This window comes from Antechinus flavipes, chromosome 2 (assembly GCF_016432865.1).
Source record: "Antechinus flavipes isolate AdamAnt ecotype Samford, QLD, Australia chromosome 2, AdamAnt_v2, whole genome shotgun sequence".
Taxonomy (NCBI): Eukaryota; Metazoa; Chordata; class Mammalia; order Dasyuromorphia; family Dasyuridae; genus Antechinus; species Antechinus flavipes.
The window spans coordinates 390420215-390434124 of record NC_067399.1 but is presented as its reverse complement, the minus strand read 5'-3'; the positions used below and the strand labels follow the sequence as shown (position 1 = coordinate 390434124).

The 13910-nt window shown below is 38.3% G+C and overlaps 1 protein-coding gene and 1 pseudogene across 1 annotated transcript; both read right to left on the bottom strand.

The window, feature by feature from the left end:
* Positions 1-2477: 2477 nt before the first annotated feature.
* On the bottom strand, positions 2478-4916 carry LOC127546730 (protocadherin gamma-B1-like; annotated as a pseudogene).
* Positions 4917-6806: 1890 nt separating this feature from the next.
* On the bottom strand, positions 6807-10019 carry LOC127546729 (protocadherin gamma-A2-like). The gene is made up of 2 exons (XM_051973698.1): positions 7584-10019; positions 6807-6839 (listed from the first exon to the last, which is right to left on the bottom strand). The coding sequence occupies exons 1-2, from the start codon at positions 10017-10019 to the stop codon at positions 6807-6809; spliced, it is 2469 nt and encodes an 822-aa protein (XP_051829658.1).
* Positions 10020-13910: the final 3891 nt, after the last annotated feature.

The following is a 13910-nucleotide window of genomic DNA, read 5'->3' as shown; positions in this document are numbered from 1 at the left end:
TACTGGGAATCATCTTTTCCGTTTTGTACATGCAGAGAGAAGTAATGGTTCGAGCTCAGTTTGTACTTCTGCAGTGAATTCACCCCTACATCTAAATCAAAAGCTTCTGGAAGAGGAAATCTTGTTCCTGGCATTGCACTTTCCTGGATTTTGACTTCCCTTTCTTCTGTTCCAAAGCTGGGGATGTTATCATTAACATCAATTATTTCCACTTCTATTCTATAAATTTTCACTTTGTCCTCTAGCAGAATCTCTAAATTTAGAGTACACACGGACGCTCTCCCACACAGCCCCTCCCTGTCTATTCTGTCTGCCGTGACTAAACTGCCGGTTCTGAAATTCAGGGCGAAATGCTGCTTCTTACCCCTGGAGACAATGCGGGCTCCTCGATTCAACAGTTTCTGTGGTTCCAGCCCCAGGTCTTTGGAGATATCACCCACAAAGGCGCCCTTCTCCATCTCCTCCGGCACTGAGTATCGGATTTGTTCGGCCCCGGCCTCCCATAGAATTCCCAGCAGAAAGCAAAGTAAGAATCTCCTTCTGCTGCTCGGAAGTCTCTGCGGAGCTGTCATTGTTATCCTGCTGCAGATATTTCTTCTGCTTAATCTCCAATGATTCTCTCAGGATCAGTTCTTGGGTCTTCTAAATTCTTGAAGATAAGCAGTCATCACGGTTTTCTTAGTTTGGAGTGTTTTCTGGTTGATTCAATTCTGCTGCTGGAGTTGCGTGTCTGAGCAGCCTTTTCTTTATACGTCTGAGCAATGTCTGGCTTTGTCAGTTGGAAGTTAGAGGATCTGGCTGGATTTCTCTTCCTGACTGGTGAACAGCGGCGCCCAGAGTCCTAATTAATTATTGCATCGTTGGCACAGAATGAACTCTGAAACGCTTGAATTTCAATTAATTCCCATCTAAGGGAAACAGATTATATACATACATACATACATACATATATATGTATATATATATATAAAATATATATATATATATACATACACACATATATGTATATATTACAGAGAGCCATGATATAAATCAGCGATTCCTTATAGACGTTATCATATTTCATGTCACTTTAAAATATTTGAAATAAAGAATTTTGTGGGAAATTGTCATTTGCATCAAGAACGGTCACTAGAATGAGCACAGTGGCAAAAGCAGTCAGATTTCCTCCATCAAAGGCAGTGAGTGTAAGATACAAAATTCTTGGAGTCTGGGATTTTGACTTTAAGATACAGATATATTTCATTAACATTTCAATCACTACCTTTAATTTAGACAAACTTTGATCAGAACACAAATAACTAGTTCATCTTCATACACTTGCCCCAATAACTTAGTGATCATTATTTACTGAATATTTTGATTCATAATCTGTCTTGGGCCTCTAAAGTAGAACTAAGTTTTTCTTTTTTTTTAATAGCTTTATATGTATGTTATATGTATGGATAATTTTACAGCATTGACAATTGCCAAACTTTTTGTTCCATTTTTCCCCTTTTTCCCCCCACCCCCTTCCCTAGATGGCAGGATGACCAGTAGATGTTAAATATATTAAAGTATAAATTAGATACACAATAAGTATACATAACCAAACTGTTATTTTGCTGTACAAAAAGAATCGGACTGTGAAATATTGTACAATTAGCCTGTGAAGGAAATCCAAAATGCAGACAGGAAAAAATATAGGGACTGGGAATTCAATGTAAAGGTTCTTAGTCATCTCCCAGAGTTCTTTCGCTGGGTGTAGCTGGTTCAGTTCATTACTGCTCCATTGGAACTAATTTGGTTCATCTCATTGCTGAAGATGGCCAGGTCCATCAGAACTGATCATCATATAGTATTGTTGTTGAAGTATATAATGATCTCCTGGCCCTGCTCGTTTCACTCAGCATCAAGAACTAAAATTTCAAACAAGGGCTATTTTTTAAAAAAAAGATACCTACGATAACAACTTTTAAAATATTAAAAAAACCTTTGCTAGCTTGTGATTATCTGTATCCTTATATTTAATTTAAATCCTGAAATTCTTTTGTTGCAAAATGTATTTTTTTTTCACTTGACTATTCCACTAGTTGAAATTCATGACTAATGTGAATGGCCAAAAAGAGAAGGGCAGGTCACAGAATATCAGAGAAACTCTTTACTCTGCTCAAAATTGAGAAAGCATCATCAGCTAGAATCAATATGCTCAAAATATAAGAATTATTTGTTTACCAAGAATATACTGTCTGATATATTAGGAGAGATAAACAACATTGAAAACAAACTCTTAAATACGGAGAAATATGATAATTTAAAAGAACTTATGCACCATGGAGTAGCTGAGCAAAAAGGCAAAGAGGAGATTCTGGGGAAACAACATTCCTTCAGTAAATTTGAGAAAATTACATTGCATCTTTCCTGCTTCTGAGGCCACATACAGATTATACAGATTATAAAAATATGGTAAAGTTCCTTTACTGTAGTTTGGGAAGAAATCAGTTATAGTTAGAGTAAATATCCACATGGACACAGTACAACATGTTAGGATTGCAATATCTCCGAAGATGCAAAGTGATGGTAAGTATCATTGTGATAAGAAACACCACAGAAATTAAGGACAAAGCATTACTAAGTAAAACTGTAATTCAGACTGGGAGTTCAGGATATCTGAGTTTTCCTCCTTCATTTCGGGTAGCACTTCCTTTTAAGCTCTCTGCACACACCAGGTGCAAAGCCACAATGTCCGACAACGGGAGCTGCCCAAATCCTGCACAAAGACCAGAAGCCGGTGTCTTTATTACATCTTTATCAGCCAAAGCCTTGCTGTTCTTCCCTCTCCTGTGTGGAGATCCAGACTGAAAAGCCCGTGATCCGTAGCCTGAAGCACATGGTAAGCCAGCCAGACGTTGTGGCCCGAATCAGTTTCCACTGCCACCACTTTGGTGACCAAGTAGCCAGGCTCAGCAAGTCCAAAGACCATGTTATAAAGGGCTGAGTTGTCAGATGCTAGGGCTGGGTATAGAATGTTTGGGGCATTGTCATTACAATCTACTATGAACACTCAAAGGCTGACGTTAGCTGTCAAAGCAGGAGAGCCAGAGGAAAGTGCAGTTATGTTTTTAATCGAAGGAACGCGGTGCTAAGATGTCTCCGCTATATTCATTGACAGAAACGTAGGAGGAGAAGTGGGGGTGGGACCAGGTCACTAATCACAATGGAGTAGGACATACCGCCATTCTGCTCAAGGTCAGCGTCCTCCGCCAACATTTTGGTGAAAGAGGAACCAAAAGGGTTATTTTCAGAAACGAAAGCGACATAGGAAGGTTGAAGGAAAATTGGGGGGTTGTCATTAACATCTGTAATGTTCCAAGATGAATTTTTTGCTGGTGGACAGAGCGGGATTTCCCTTGTACGTGGCTGCCACTGTGATGTTGTATTTCGGAATCTGCTCACAGTGGAGAGGTCCATCTGTCAATAGTTTGTTGTAATTTCTGAAAGAGGAGTCTAATTTGAAAGGCAATTTTTTTTGGATATAACATGAGACCTGAACATTTCCTCTCCCTCCTTCCCCCATCCCTAATCTCGGTCATGTGTTTTAATGAGTAGATAGCTTTTCTGGTAAAGAGTCCTCTGGAATTTGCTCAGAAATCGAGAAGCAATTCACCCCCCCCCCCACCTCCAGCACTGTCTTTTCCATTGAGAACTTCAGTTTGAATGTTACAAAGAGCCGTTATGACCTCCTCCATCCTTTGCTTCTTCAAGGAGCTGTTATGACCCCCCCCCTTTGCTTCTACATCCATCATATATCTAAATATCTTTAGTTGTAATTTCCCCGATTTGGGGATGGAGGTAAAACAATCGCCTGCTATAATTCTCATTTCGGAAAGAGAAAATGATTTCTGTATTAACACTCTCATCCTTGTCACACATAATACTGAGGAGCCTAGGAGCAAGTTCTCCCAAAAACTAACCCTGTATACATCTTGGCTAAAGACTGGGGCATTATCATTGGCATCGGTAACATTGATCCAGATGTGAGCCGTTCCGCTTTAATCTAGTTCCCCACTGTCGACAGCCATCAAGACCAAATGGTGAGAGTTCTGTATTTCTCTGTCCAAGGATTTTTCCAAAAATAATTGTGGGTATTTACTGCCATCTGGTCTTTCCTTCACTGATCGGGACTGATATCATACGTTTTCAGGGAGTTTGTGTTTACATCTGAATCTATTGCCAATTCCAGAGCAACTTTCACTCCTGGAAGTGTTAGTTCACTGATTTCTAGGGAAATGCAGCTTTTAAGGAATTGTGGTGGATTGCCATTAATATTCTGTATCGTCAAAGAAGATAACTGGATTTTCAGCGACTGTTTCCAACTGTAGAGCACAGTCAAACTCGATGTATTCTGCTTCTCAGTAATTCTCCACTCTCTGCGCTCACAGTAAAGTATTCGTTTTCTTAACTAACCTACAGTTTCCGAGCCGGCAAATTCCTAATATTGAGCTCCAGATTTTTGTCAAGGTTCCCCACCACTGACTTTTTCTCCATTTCCTCCTGAATGGAGTAGTGAATCTTCTAAGAAAGCGCGGGATTGAACAAAGATATTAAGAAAGGAAACAGTATCTGCACCTTCAGGGCCCAGTTCTTCTGCTTCTCATTTCTTTTCATCTCTCAAATTCTCCTGCTTCTAAGGTCCTGAAAATTTGTGTTTGAGATCCTTCCCAGAGACTGTATTGTTTCTGGATTCTTATGAATATGAATGTTTTCAGGGAAATCTTGGGGATCAGTGTTATGGAAATGAAGGTGTACATGTTTGCTTCCTTGCACCAATGATTGCTGAAATCATTCTGCAGCCTCTTATAGAGAGTACTAACCTATCTCAGACACTTCATAAGTAGAGAGAGGCGCAGAGAGATTCATACAGAGAAGTGCATCCATCTCAGTATCCCTTATGTAAAATAAAGAATCAAATATTGCCGGTAGCCCCCCTCCCCCCCACACACACTCCACCTCAGTCCCACCTCAGGCATAAATCTTTACATAAGTTCTGTTTTCTATTCTAAACTTAAACTTGATTTAAAATGTGCAAATGTTAAGTATAGAATTTGCCATACACCTCGAGCAAATTGCAAGGCAATTCACATAAGCAACTTTGCCATTGTTAATATAGTTTTAGTTTCATTTTATACTTCTTCGAAAATCCTAAGAAAGGTTAATTTTCTTCTTAGTAAGAAGTTATCTAAGTTCATGGGGATCAGGCAAAAGAACCCAAGGTAGTAATTAAGGTTTCTGCAAAATCACACAGCTTACATATGTTTAATTCAGCTGTACTTTTTTTTTTTAAATATTTTCAGTTTTTATTTATGCAGTCAATTAATTAATTCATTTGCTATTATCAAAAGTTCACTCTAAGTAATATGCGAATTATTTAATAATTTTCTATCTAGAAAATGATTCACCATCTTTATACTATGATACATGCATAATGATCTCATCTAAATGTAGTTTTTTCATTTTTATTTTTTAAATTTTAATTTTCACTTTTTTCATTCCATCTATATTCTTCTAGAAATACACTAAAGAGTAGTTATCTAATTGTCTCTATATCATCCTTTATGACTTTTAACATTACACTGGAACCATTGAAAGATTTGGACATATTATCCTTTATTGTCTATAAGTTACCTTATATACTTAAAAAAAATTATGTCCTTTGTCCCATTTCCCTCTCATAGGAACACGCTATATATGAATTTCAAGCACATTCTTATATACAAGAATAAATCATTTTCTAAAATTATCTGTGATCTTTTATTTAAAATAGAATGAAAATAAAACCTTAGGAACTAAAAAAGAGAGCAAGAAATAGATTTAGTATTTTCTCACATGAGCCAAGTAAATTCGAGATTAAAAAGAGGAGGAGCCACTTAAGAATTCATCATTTCATCTTGCCTATTATATGGAAATTTTCTATGCAGTTCCTTCAAAAAGTCAGCTCCAAATGCCACCACTACTAGTAGTAAAAGAACAATGTCTGGCTTTTCTTTCTCACTAATACTGGAGGGATAAAGAGTGCTTGATCTTTTAAGCATTTCAAGAATTCTCTTAAATTGATTTGTTTAATAAATAAAATTAAAATCCTTTCTTTCTGTACATCAAGAAATTAATAACTTAATAACCGAAACTTTGAAAAAGAAGACAAATTCTAAAGCAAGATTTATGATCCAATATATACAAAATAATTCCAATACATGAGGATCATTAATTAGTAAAGGAATACATAAAAATAGAAATTGTTAGTAGATATAATAAGAAATGATATGTATAGCGCTTTTGATTTTTGCAAAGTATTTAACATAGATAATCTCACTTTTTCTTTACGTCAGTGGAGATTGAGGACCTTTATGCATTGGATTATATAGAGTATGTAAAAATATATATTTATATATAATGTGTATAAACTATGTACACACACATATATGCTACATATGTATTACTAGAAAAATACATATTTGACTGTATTTAGCCCATTGTAGAAAATGTCACACAGAAGAGGTTAATAAAAAACTTATGGAAAATATTGAGTCTCTCCTCCACTCCACTCCCACCCTCACCACACCTCAATTACCACAACTTCTTTTCCACTTGAAAAGCAAACCTAATTTTGAAAATTATGTATTATATGCTTCAAAAAATGATCCATTAAAAAAAATCAACCTTTGAAGTGTTGCTCTTTTGCTCAATTAAATAATTTTAGTTGAAAAGTTTGCATATTGTTTTTTATCAGCAGTATAGGAAAGAAACTGTAGGATTTTTATAGTATCTGTTCATGTCCCATCTTGCAAATCAGTAAATTCATACTAGAAATTTTAAAAAGACTAAGAATTGAGTTTTAGGTAATTTCCAGAACTTTGAATACACACATAGAAAATTACCCAGAACGGAGACAGTAAAAAAAATTTTTTTACCTTTTACAATCACATGGATTCTACTAGTATTAAAATCAGATTTTTTAGGCACTGTGTTGCTTTGCCAATTTCTAACAAAAGTCTTCATGGAAAGTTAATGTGATTATCAAATTATATCTATAGTATGCCATTCCATACCTTAAACTGAAAACTCATGAAAAGTAGACATTTTGTGTGTAATCTACATGCTTTGGACAAGGCAAAGACGTGTATCACTTGCAAGTTATCAGGAAATTCTAATTGTGTTAAACTTTCATTGCAGGAGAGTTTTAGATTTTGGATATTCTCGAAGACATGATGAATACCTGGATTCAATAACTACTTCAGACTTAATGACTATGAAACTTTGGACAAAAAATTTATTGTCTTAGTTCACGAGGCAATAATCTAAGTGAATGAAGAGCAGATTATTTGCATTTATAATGGAAAAAATATTTTCTTTCCTAGAGAGGTCATATACTAGAGAGATTCCATATCCATTGCTGTTATCCTTTCAAATTACGTTATTTCAAGAATATGAAATTTATTAATAGTGTACAGGATGAAGGAATGACAAATGTTTCCATAGGTTAAAGAAAAATGAAACGAAAGCTAAAAGTTGGGAGGAAGGGAAGGATCTTATTAAGAGGGACTTACCTGAAAAGAAGTCGATTGATCCTTATTTATAACAACATGTTCTGATGTTAATAAAGGTATTTTTTTCTCACAACTCTGCTGACTTATCAAGGTGTCTGTATAATTGGGCTGAGGAAAGATCAACTGACTCTTTCGAGAATCCGTAGTGAGTGAAACCTCATGGGAATAAGTTTGAAGAAAAGCTCTCACTCCATCTACTCCCAAAAATTGGGAGGAGGCAACTCCTCCCACATGGTTACCTGTAGCCTGGACAACTTGCAGCATCCACCATTTTCTCACCTTGAGGACCAGTAGAAGGACAATGAAAGTAAAGAACAAGCAGGACACAACAGCCACTGCTATAACCAGGTAAAATGTGAGGAGAGAATCATCCTGAGTTTCAGGGGAGCTTTGGCTGCTGAGATCTGAGAGGATCTCGGGGATGCTGTCAGCCGCTGCCACTGCCACAGTGACAGTGACAGTGGCAGAGAGGGGAGGTTCCCCATTATCTGTTACTGCAACGATGAGATTCTGCTTGAGGGCATCTTTGTCCTGGAATGTCCGGAAAGTTCTGATTTCCCCTGAGTGCAGGCCCACGGAGAAAAGCCCAGGTTCTGTGGCCTTGAGCAGGCGATAAGACAGCCAGGCGTTCTGCCCAGAGTCTGCATCCACTGCCACCACTTTGGTCACCAAGTAGCCTGGCTCTGCAGAGCGTGGGGCCAGCTCCACTCCGGTGGAACCATCTGTGGGGAAGATGGGATACAAGATTTCCGGGGTGTTGTCATTCTGATCCAGTATGAACAGAGTCAGGGACACGTTGCTGCTGAGAGGAGGGTCCCCAGAGTCCCTGGCAATTACTCTCAGCTGAAATTCCCGAAATTGTTCATAGTCGAAGGAGCACAGAGCATAGAGGACGCCAGTCTCTGAGTTGATGGAGACAATGGATGTCAGGGGTGGTGCCTCCAAAGGGAGGTCACTCTCAATGATAGAATAAGTGACTAAAGCATTCTGCTCACTGTCTAGGTCATGAGCAGTCAAGGAGTAGATGGAAGCTCCTCTGGGGTTGTTCTCCTGGATGTACGCAGAGTAGGCTGACTGACTGAAAGTGGGAGGATTGTCATTGATATCTGCCACCTGCAAGAAGATGTGAGTGTCTGTAGATAGAGCTGGGCTCCCAAAGTCTTCTGCTCTCACAGTGATGTTGTATTCAGGCACCTGCTCCCTGTCCAGAGTCCAGTCGGTCACCAGTGCATAATAATTGTCCACCTTCTTTTCTAATTTAAAAGGCAGGTCACCTGGGATGGAACACAGGACTTCACCATTTTCACCAGAGTCTCGATCATGCACGTAGAACAGAGCAATTACAGTCCCAGGGGGAGCATTTTCAGGGACTGAATTGGTGATAGAGGTGATGGTCACTTCTGGGGCATTGTCATTCACGTCTAAAACTGTGACATAAATTTTAGCTCTACCCCAGAAGCCGAGACCATCTTGAGCTTCCACATCCATCTCATGGAATTGTGCATCTTCATAATCTAGATTTTGTAAAGTTGATAATTCTCCAGTCAAAGAATTGAGTTGGAATATTTGTGAGATTTCTCCAGGAATTTTCACTAGAAAGTATTTTACCTGGGAGTTACTTCCTTCATCTGCATCAGTGGCCTTAACTGTGAGGAGCACTGTTCCTTGGGACACGTTCTCAGGGACATTCACTGTATACGCAGATTGAGTAAACACGGGGGCATTGTCATTTGCATCCAGGACCGTTACTCGGATTCGAACAGTACCAGAGAGGACTGGCTCTCCTCCGTCCCTGGCTAAAAGTACCATGTGGAGGGTAGGCTGCTCCTCGCGATCCAGGGCCCTCTCCAGTACCAGCTCTGGGTACTTGATTCTATCATCTTTATTTTGCACAAGTAGAGAAAAGTGATTGTTGTGACTCAATTCATAACGCTGGAGAGAGTTCACGCCCACATCCGCGTCATAGGCACTTTCTAGAATAAATTGGGTTCCCAGAGCTGTGGTTTCACTGATTTTTAGTTCTAATTCCTCTTCCCGAAAGCGAGGGGCATTATCATTAATGTCAATTATTTCCACTTCCACTGAATAAATTTTCAATCTGTCCTCAACCAGAACGTTAAAATTCATCAGGCACTGGACGCTTTTTGCACAGAGCTCTTCCCTATCTATTCTGTCTGCGATGACTAAGCTGCCGCTTCTGACATTGAGAGCGAAATGCTGCTTCTTACCTCTGGAGACAATGCGTGCTCCGTGCTCAGACAATTCGCTCAGTTCCAGTCCCAGGTCTTTGGCGATGTTGCCCACGAAAGATCCCTTCTCCATTTCCTCGGGAATCGAGTAGCGGGTTTGGGCGGCCACGGTATTCCACAGCAGTCCCAGGAGAGAACAAAGCAGGATTCCTCTTCTGCCATCTCTGTGTTTTTCTTCAGTGATCATTGCTCCTGTTAGAAATATCCTTCTTACCGTCTGCAGTTAGCTCGTGGCTCCTTTGTTTTGTTTTGTTTTTTCTTTTCTTTTCTTTTCTTCTGGTGGACAGTGTTCAAAGCTTAAGTCTGCAGCGACAGTGTGAGAAGGCTGAACTTATCTTTATCCTGGAGCGTGTGGGTTTGGTCTTCATGAGATTGTGCACTAGGACCTGGGAGAGTTGGACTAACTCCTTTCCGAAATTGCTCTTCTTGATTGGTGAAGAGCGGCGCCCAGAGTCTAAATCAATTATTGCATCCCTTCTAACAAAACTTAGAACGATATAATTAATATATGATTTTAAAGAAAGAAGTTATTAAAGTCATAAAGTTGGAGGCATCTTGGATCATAGCTTCATGGAATCATGGAACGAACTGCAGGTGGTATAATTCTTTGCTATTAATGTTTATAAAGTTCTTATTGTCAGGTTCTGTTACTGTTACCTTGGGTGCTTGTAAGGCTAAATAATTTATAACTTTCCTAAGTGATAATTACTTTGTAAATATTCTGTAGGATATAAAGGCTTCTGAACCCTTTTTTGATTATGTTCCCTTTCTGTCCGTAGAACAGTAAATATACCAATTCTCTTTATCTCAATGTTCACTTGAATATTTATTCGTATATCTAGCAATACATATATTTCTATTTCTACATTAATGTATTATATATACATTATGATTCTTTGTGACATGTTACAATTTTGTACTCGATAATAAATTTTTAATTTTTGGATTGTGCGATAACTTTCTAAAAGTATAACTAGCGATTAAATAAAGTATATGATTGTAGACTTCCTGTTCAATATAGTTAACATTACTATAGTTAGTTGCTACATCCTTAAATGCTCTCCCATATAACGTAATACATAAATGTGGAAAATGTAGTGATGAAAACAGGTCATAAATAGAAATTGGCTATAACCAAGGATTTGTGAGTCTCAAATGAGATGATTGCTATGAAATACATTGCAAACTTTAATGCATTGTATAAATGCCAGTTGTTATTATTCTCCAATCACCAGGTCTTCAGTCTGATTATGATTTTCTTTCCTGAGTCTTATACTGCATTGCAGTTGAGTTTAGGCAATGATTATTGACAGACTAATAAAGTAAAGAGGAAGATCACGATGTCCCACTTTAGCATTATCTGTGTTCTTTAGGGTAGAGATGACAAAATGCAATATTGTTTTTTAGAAATCAGAAAGAAATCAAAAGCAATATTGAATATCCTGCCAAAGAATTGAATATGGAAATGTTTTTCGGCATTCAAGGATTTGCTGTTTCTTTTCATTGATGGTCTTAGAGAATTTCTGGGACCAACGTTTCATGCCATAAAGGAAATGATGTAATGAATCTCTTCATATATACTTAGGCTGACTTTCATATGGTGGAAATAGAAATGCAACTCACCATAAGAAAATAGTGACATTGAATTATTATTTAAATGTGCAATTACAGCTATAAAAAACTTGTTCATAATGGATGCCCATCAATTGGAGAATGGCTGGGTAAATTGTGGTATATGAATGTTATGGAATATTATTGTTCTGTAAGAAATGACCAGCAGGATGAATACAGAGAGCCTTGGGGAGACTTACATGAACTGATGCTAAGTGAAATGAGCAGAACCAGGAGATCATTATACACTTCGACAACGATATTGTATGAGGATGTATTTTGATGGAAGTCGATTTCTTTGATAAAGAGACCTAACTGAGTTTCAATTGATAAATGATGGGCAGAAGCAGCTACACGCAAAGAAAGAACACTGGGAAACGAGTGTGAACTATTTGCATTTTTGTTTTTCTTCCCGGGTTATTTATACCTTCTGAATCCAATTCTCCCTGTGCAACAAGAGAACTGTTCGGTTCTGCAAACATATATTGTATCTAGGATATACTGCAACATATCTAACATATAAAGGACTGCTTGCCATCTAGGGGAAGGGGTGGAGGGAGGGAGGGGAAAAATCGGAACAGAAACGAGTGCAAGGGATAATGTTGTAAAAAAAAATTACCCTGGCATGGATTCTGTCAATATCAAGTTATTATAAAATAAAATAAAATAAATACTGTCAAAAAATGAATAAAGGGTTATTCCAATAAAAAAAAAAACTTGTTCATAGACTCAAGAAGACACAAAACCTTCAAATTAAGTCAATCACAACTAAATCAGTTTTGCAACTGGAGTTTGCCATACAAATCTCCTAAATCAACTTTTAGTAACATATTTATAAAGTTTTAAGGGGAAAATTTATGTTGAATATATTATGAAAGAAAATAAAAGAACAGCTTTACTTCTAGAAGCTGTTTCTCATTCAACAAACATGCACAGAAAATCCAGTCATATTGTACTTTTCAAAGTCCAAAAAAATAAAATAAAAATGCAAAAAAGAGACAATCCACTCGTCTCACCTATTTTAAATACATTGAACACATGAAAGAATGCCTTTACAATTTAGTTACTAGAATAAACCTTTAGATTTAAAAACCTATCCTAGAAGAAGCTTCATATATCTATTCATACACTCACATACATATATGTTTATATGTATATGCACACACATATATGTGTATGTATGTTTTTGTGTGGACAAACATACAGAAATATAAAAATGCAATGTAGTTTGCCAACTGAATCTATACTCACTTAAAATTTTAATTACAAAAAGAATTATCCATCTGTGCTTAGTGGAGAAATTGCTGAAGGAGAGTTAAGCCTGCCTAATCATTAGGTACTTCATTTGACCTTTCAGGGTATTAGCTTTCATTCTTTAAAATTTAGGGTGTTTTCTGGATGATCTTCACAGTATCAATAAGTTCAATATTGTATGATGCCAATAATATTTTTGTTAAGCTTAAATTCTTCTAAGACCATAAATTCATAGCCAGAATAATTAGAAAACGCAATGCTCCTTTCTAGTGAAAGGTAGAAACAGAAAAATAATTACACGAGTGGCTGAAAATTAATTAGCAATTCTATTGTACAGAATAAGGTTTACCTGGAAAAATGCTTCTTCATCTTTTGCTTGAAGTAAAGATTGAGAAGGTAGCGGAAACTCTTTTGGCTCACAGCTCTGCTGACTTAGCAAGGTGTCTGCATAGTTGGGCTGAGGAAAGATCAACTGACTCTTTCGAGAATCCGTGGTGAGTGAAACCTCATGGGAATAAGTCTGAAGGAAAGCTCTGACTCCATCTATTCCCAAAAACTGGGAGGAGGTGATTCCCCCCACGTGGTCACCTGGAGCCTGGACAACTTGCAGCATCCACCACTTTCTTAGCCTGATTGCCAGCAGAAGGACAATGAAGGCAAAGAACAAGCAGGACACCACAGCAACTGCTATGACCAGGTAAAATGTGAGGAGAGAGTCGTCCTGAGTTTCAGGGGAGCTTTGGCTGCTGAGATCTGAGAGGATCTCGGGGATGCTGTCAGCCACTGCCACGGTGACAGTGACAGTGGCAGAGAGGGGAGGCTCCCCATTATCTGTTACTGCCACGATGAGAGTCTGCTTCAGAGAATCTTTGTCCAGGAACGTACGGACAGTCCTGATCTCCCCTGAGTGCAGGCCCACGGAGAAAAGCCCGGGCTCTGTGACCTTGAGCAGGTGATAAGACAGCCAGGCATTCTGGCCAGAGTCTGCATCCACTGCCACCACCTTGGTCACCAGGTAGCCTGGCTCTGCAGAGCGTGGAGCCAGCTCCACTCCACTGGAACCATCTGTGGGGAAAGTGGGGTACAGGATTTCTGGGGTGTTATCATTTTGATCCAGTATGAACAGAGTCAGGGACACGTTGCTGCTGAGAGGAGGGTCCCCAGAATCCCTGGCTGTCACTCTCAACTGAAATTCTCGAGACTGTTCATAGTC

Bases quoted from the DNA above. Each gene is read 5' to 3' on its own strand.
- LOC127546729 (XM_051973698.1), bottom strand. From the start codon at position 10,019: ATGATCACTGAAGAAAAACACAGAGATGGCAGAAGAGGAATCCTGCTT. The intron at 6,840-7,583 runs GTAAGTCCCTCT...TAAAATTTCTAG, and splicing joins ATCAATCGACTTCTTTTCAG to TATGAATTTACTGATTTGCA.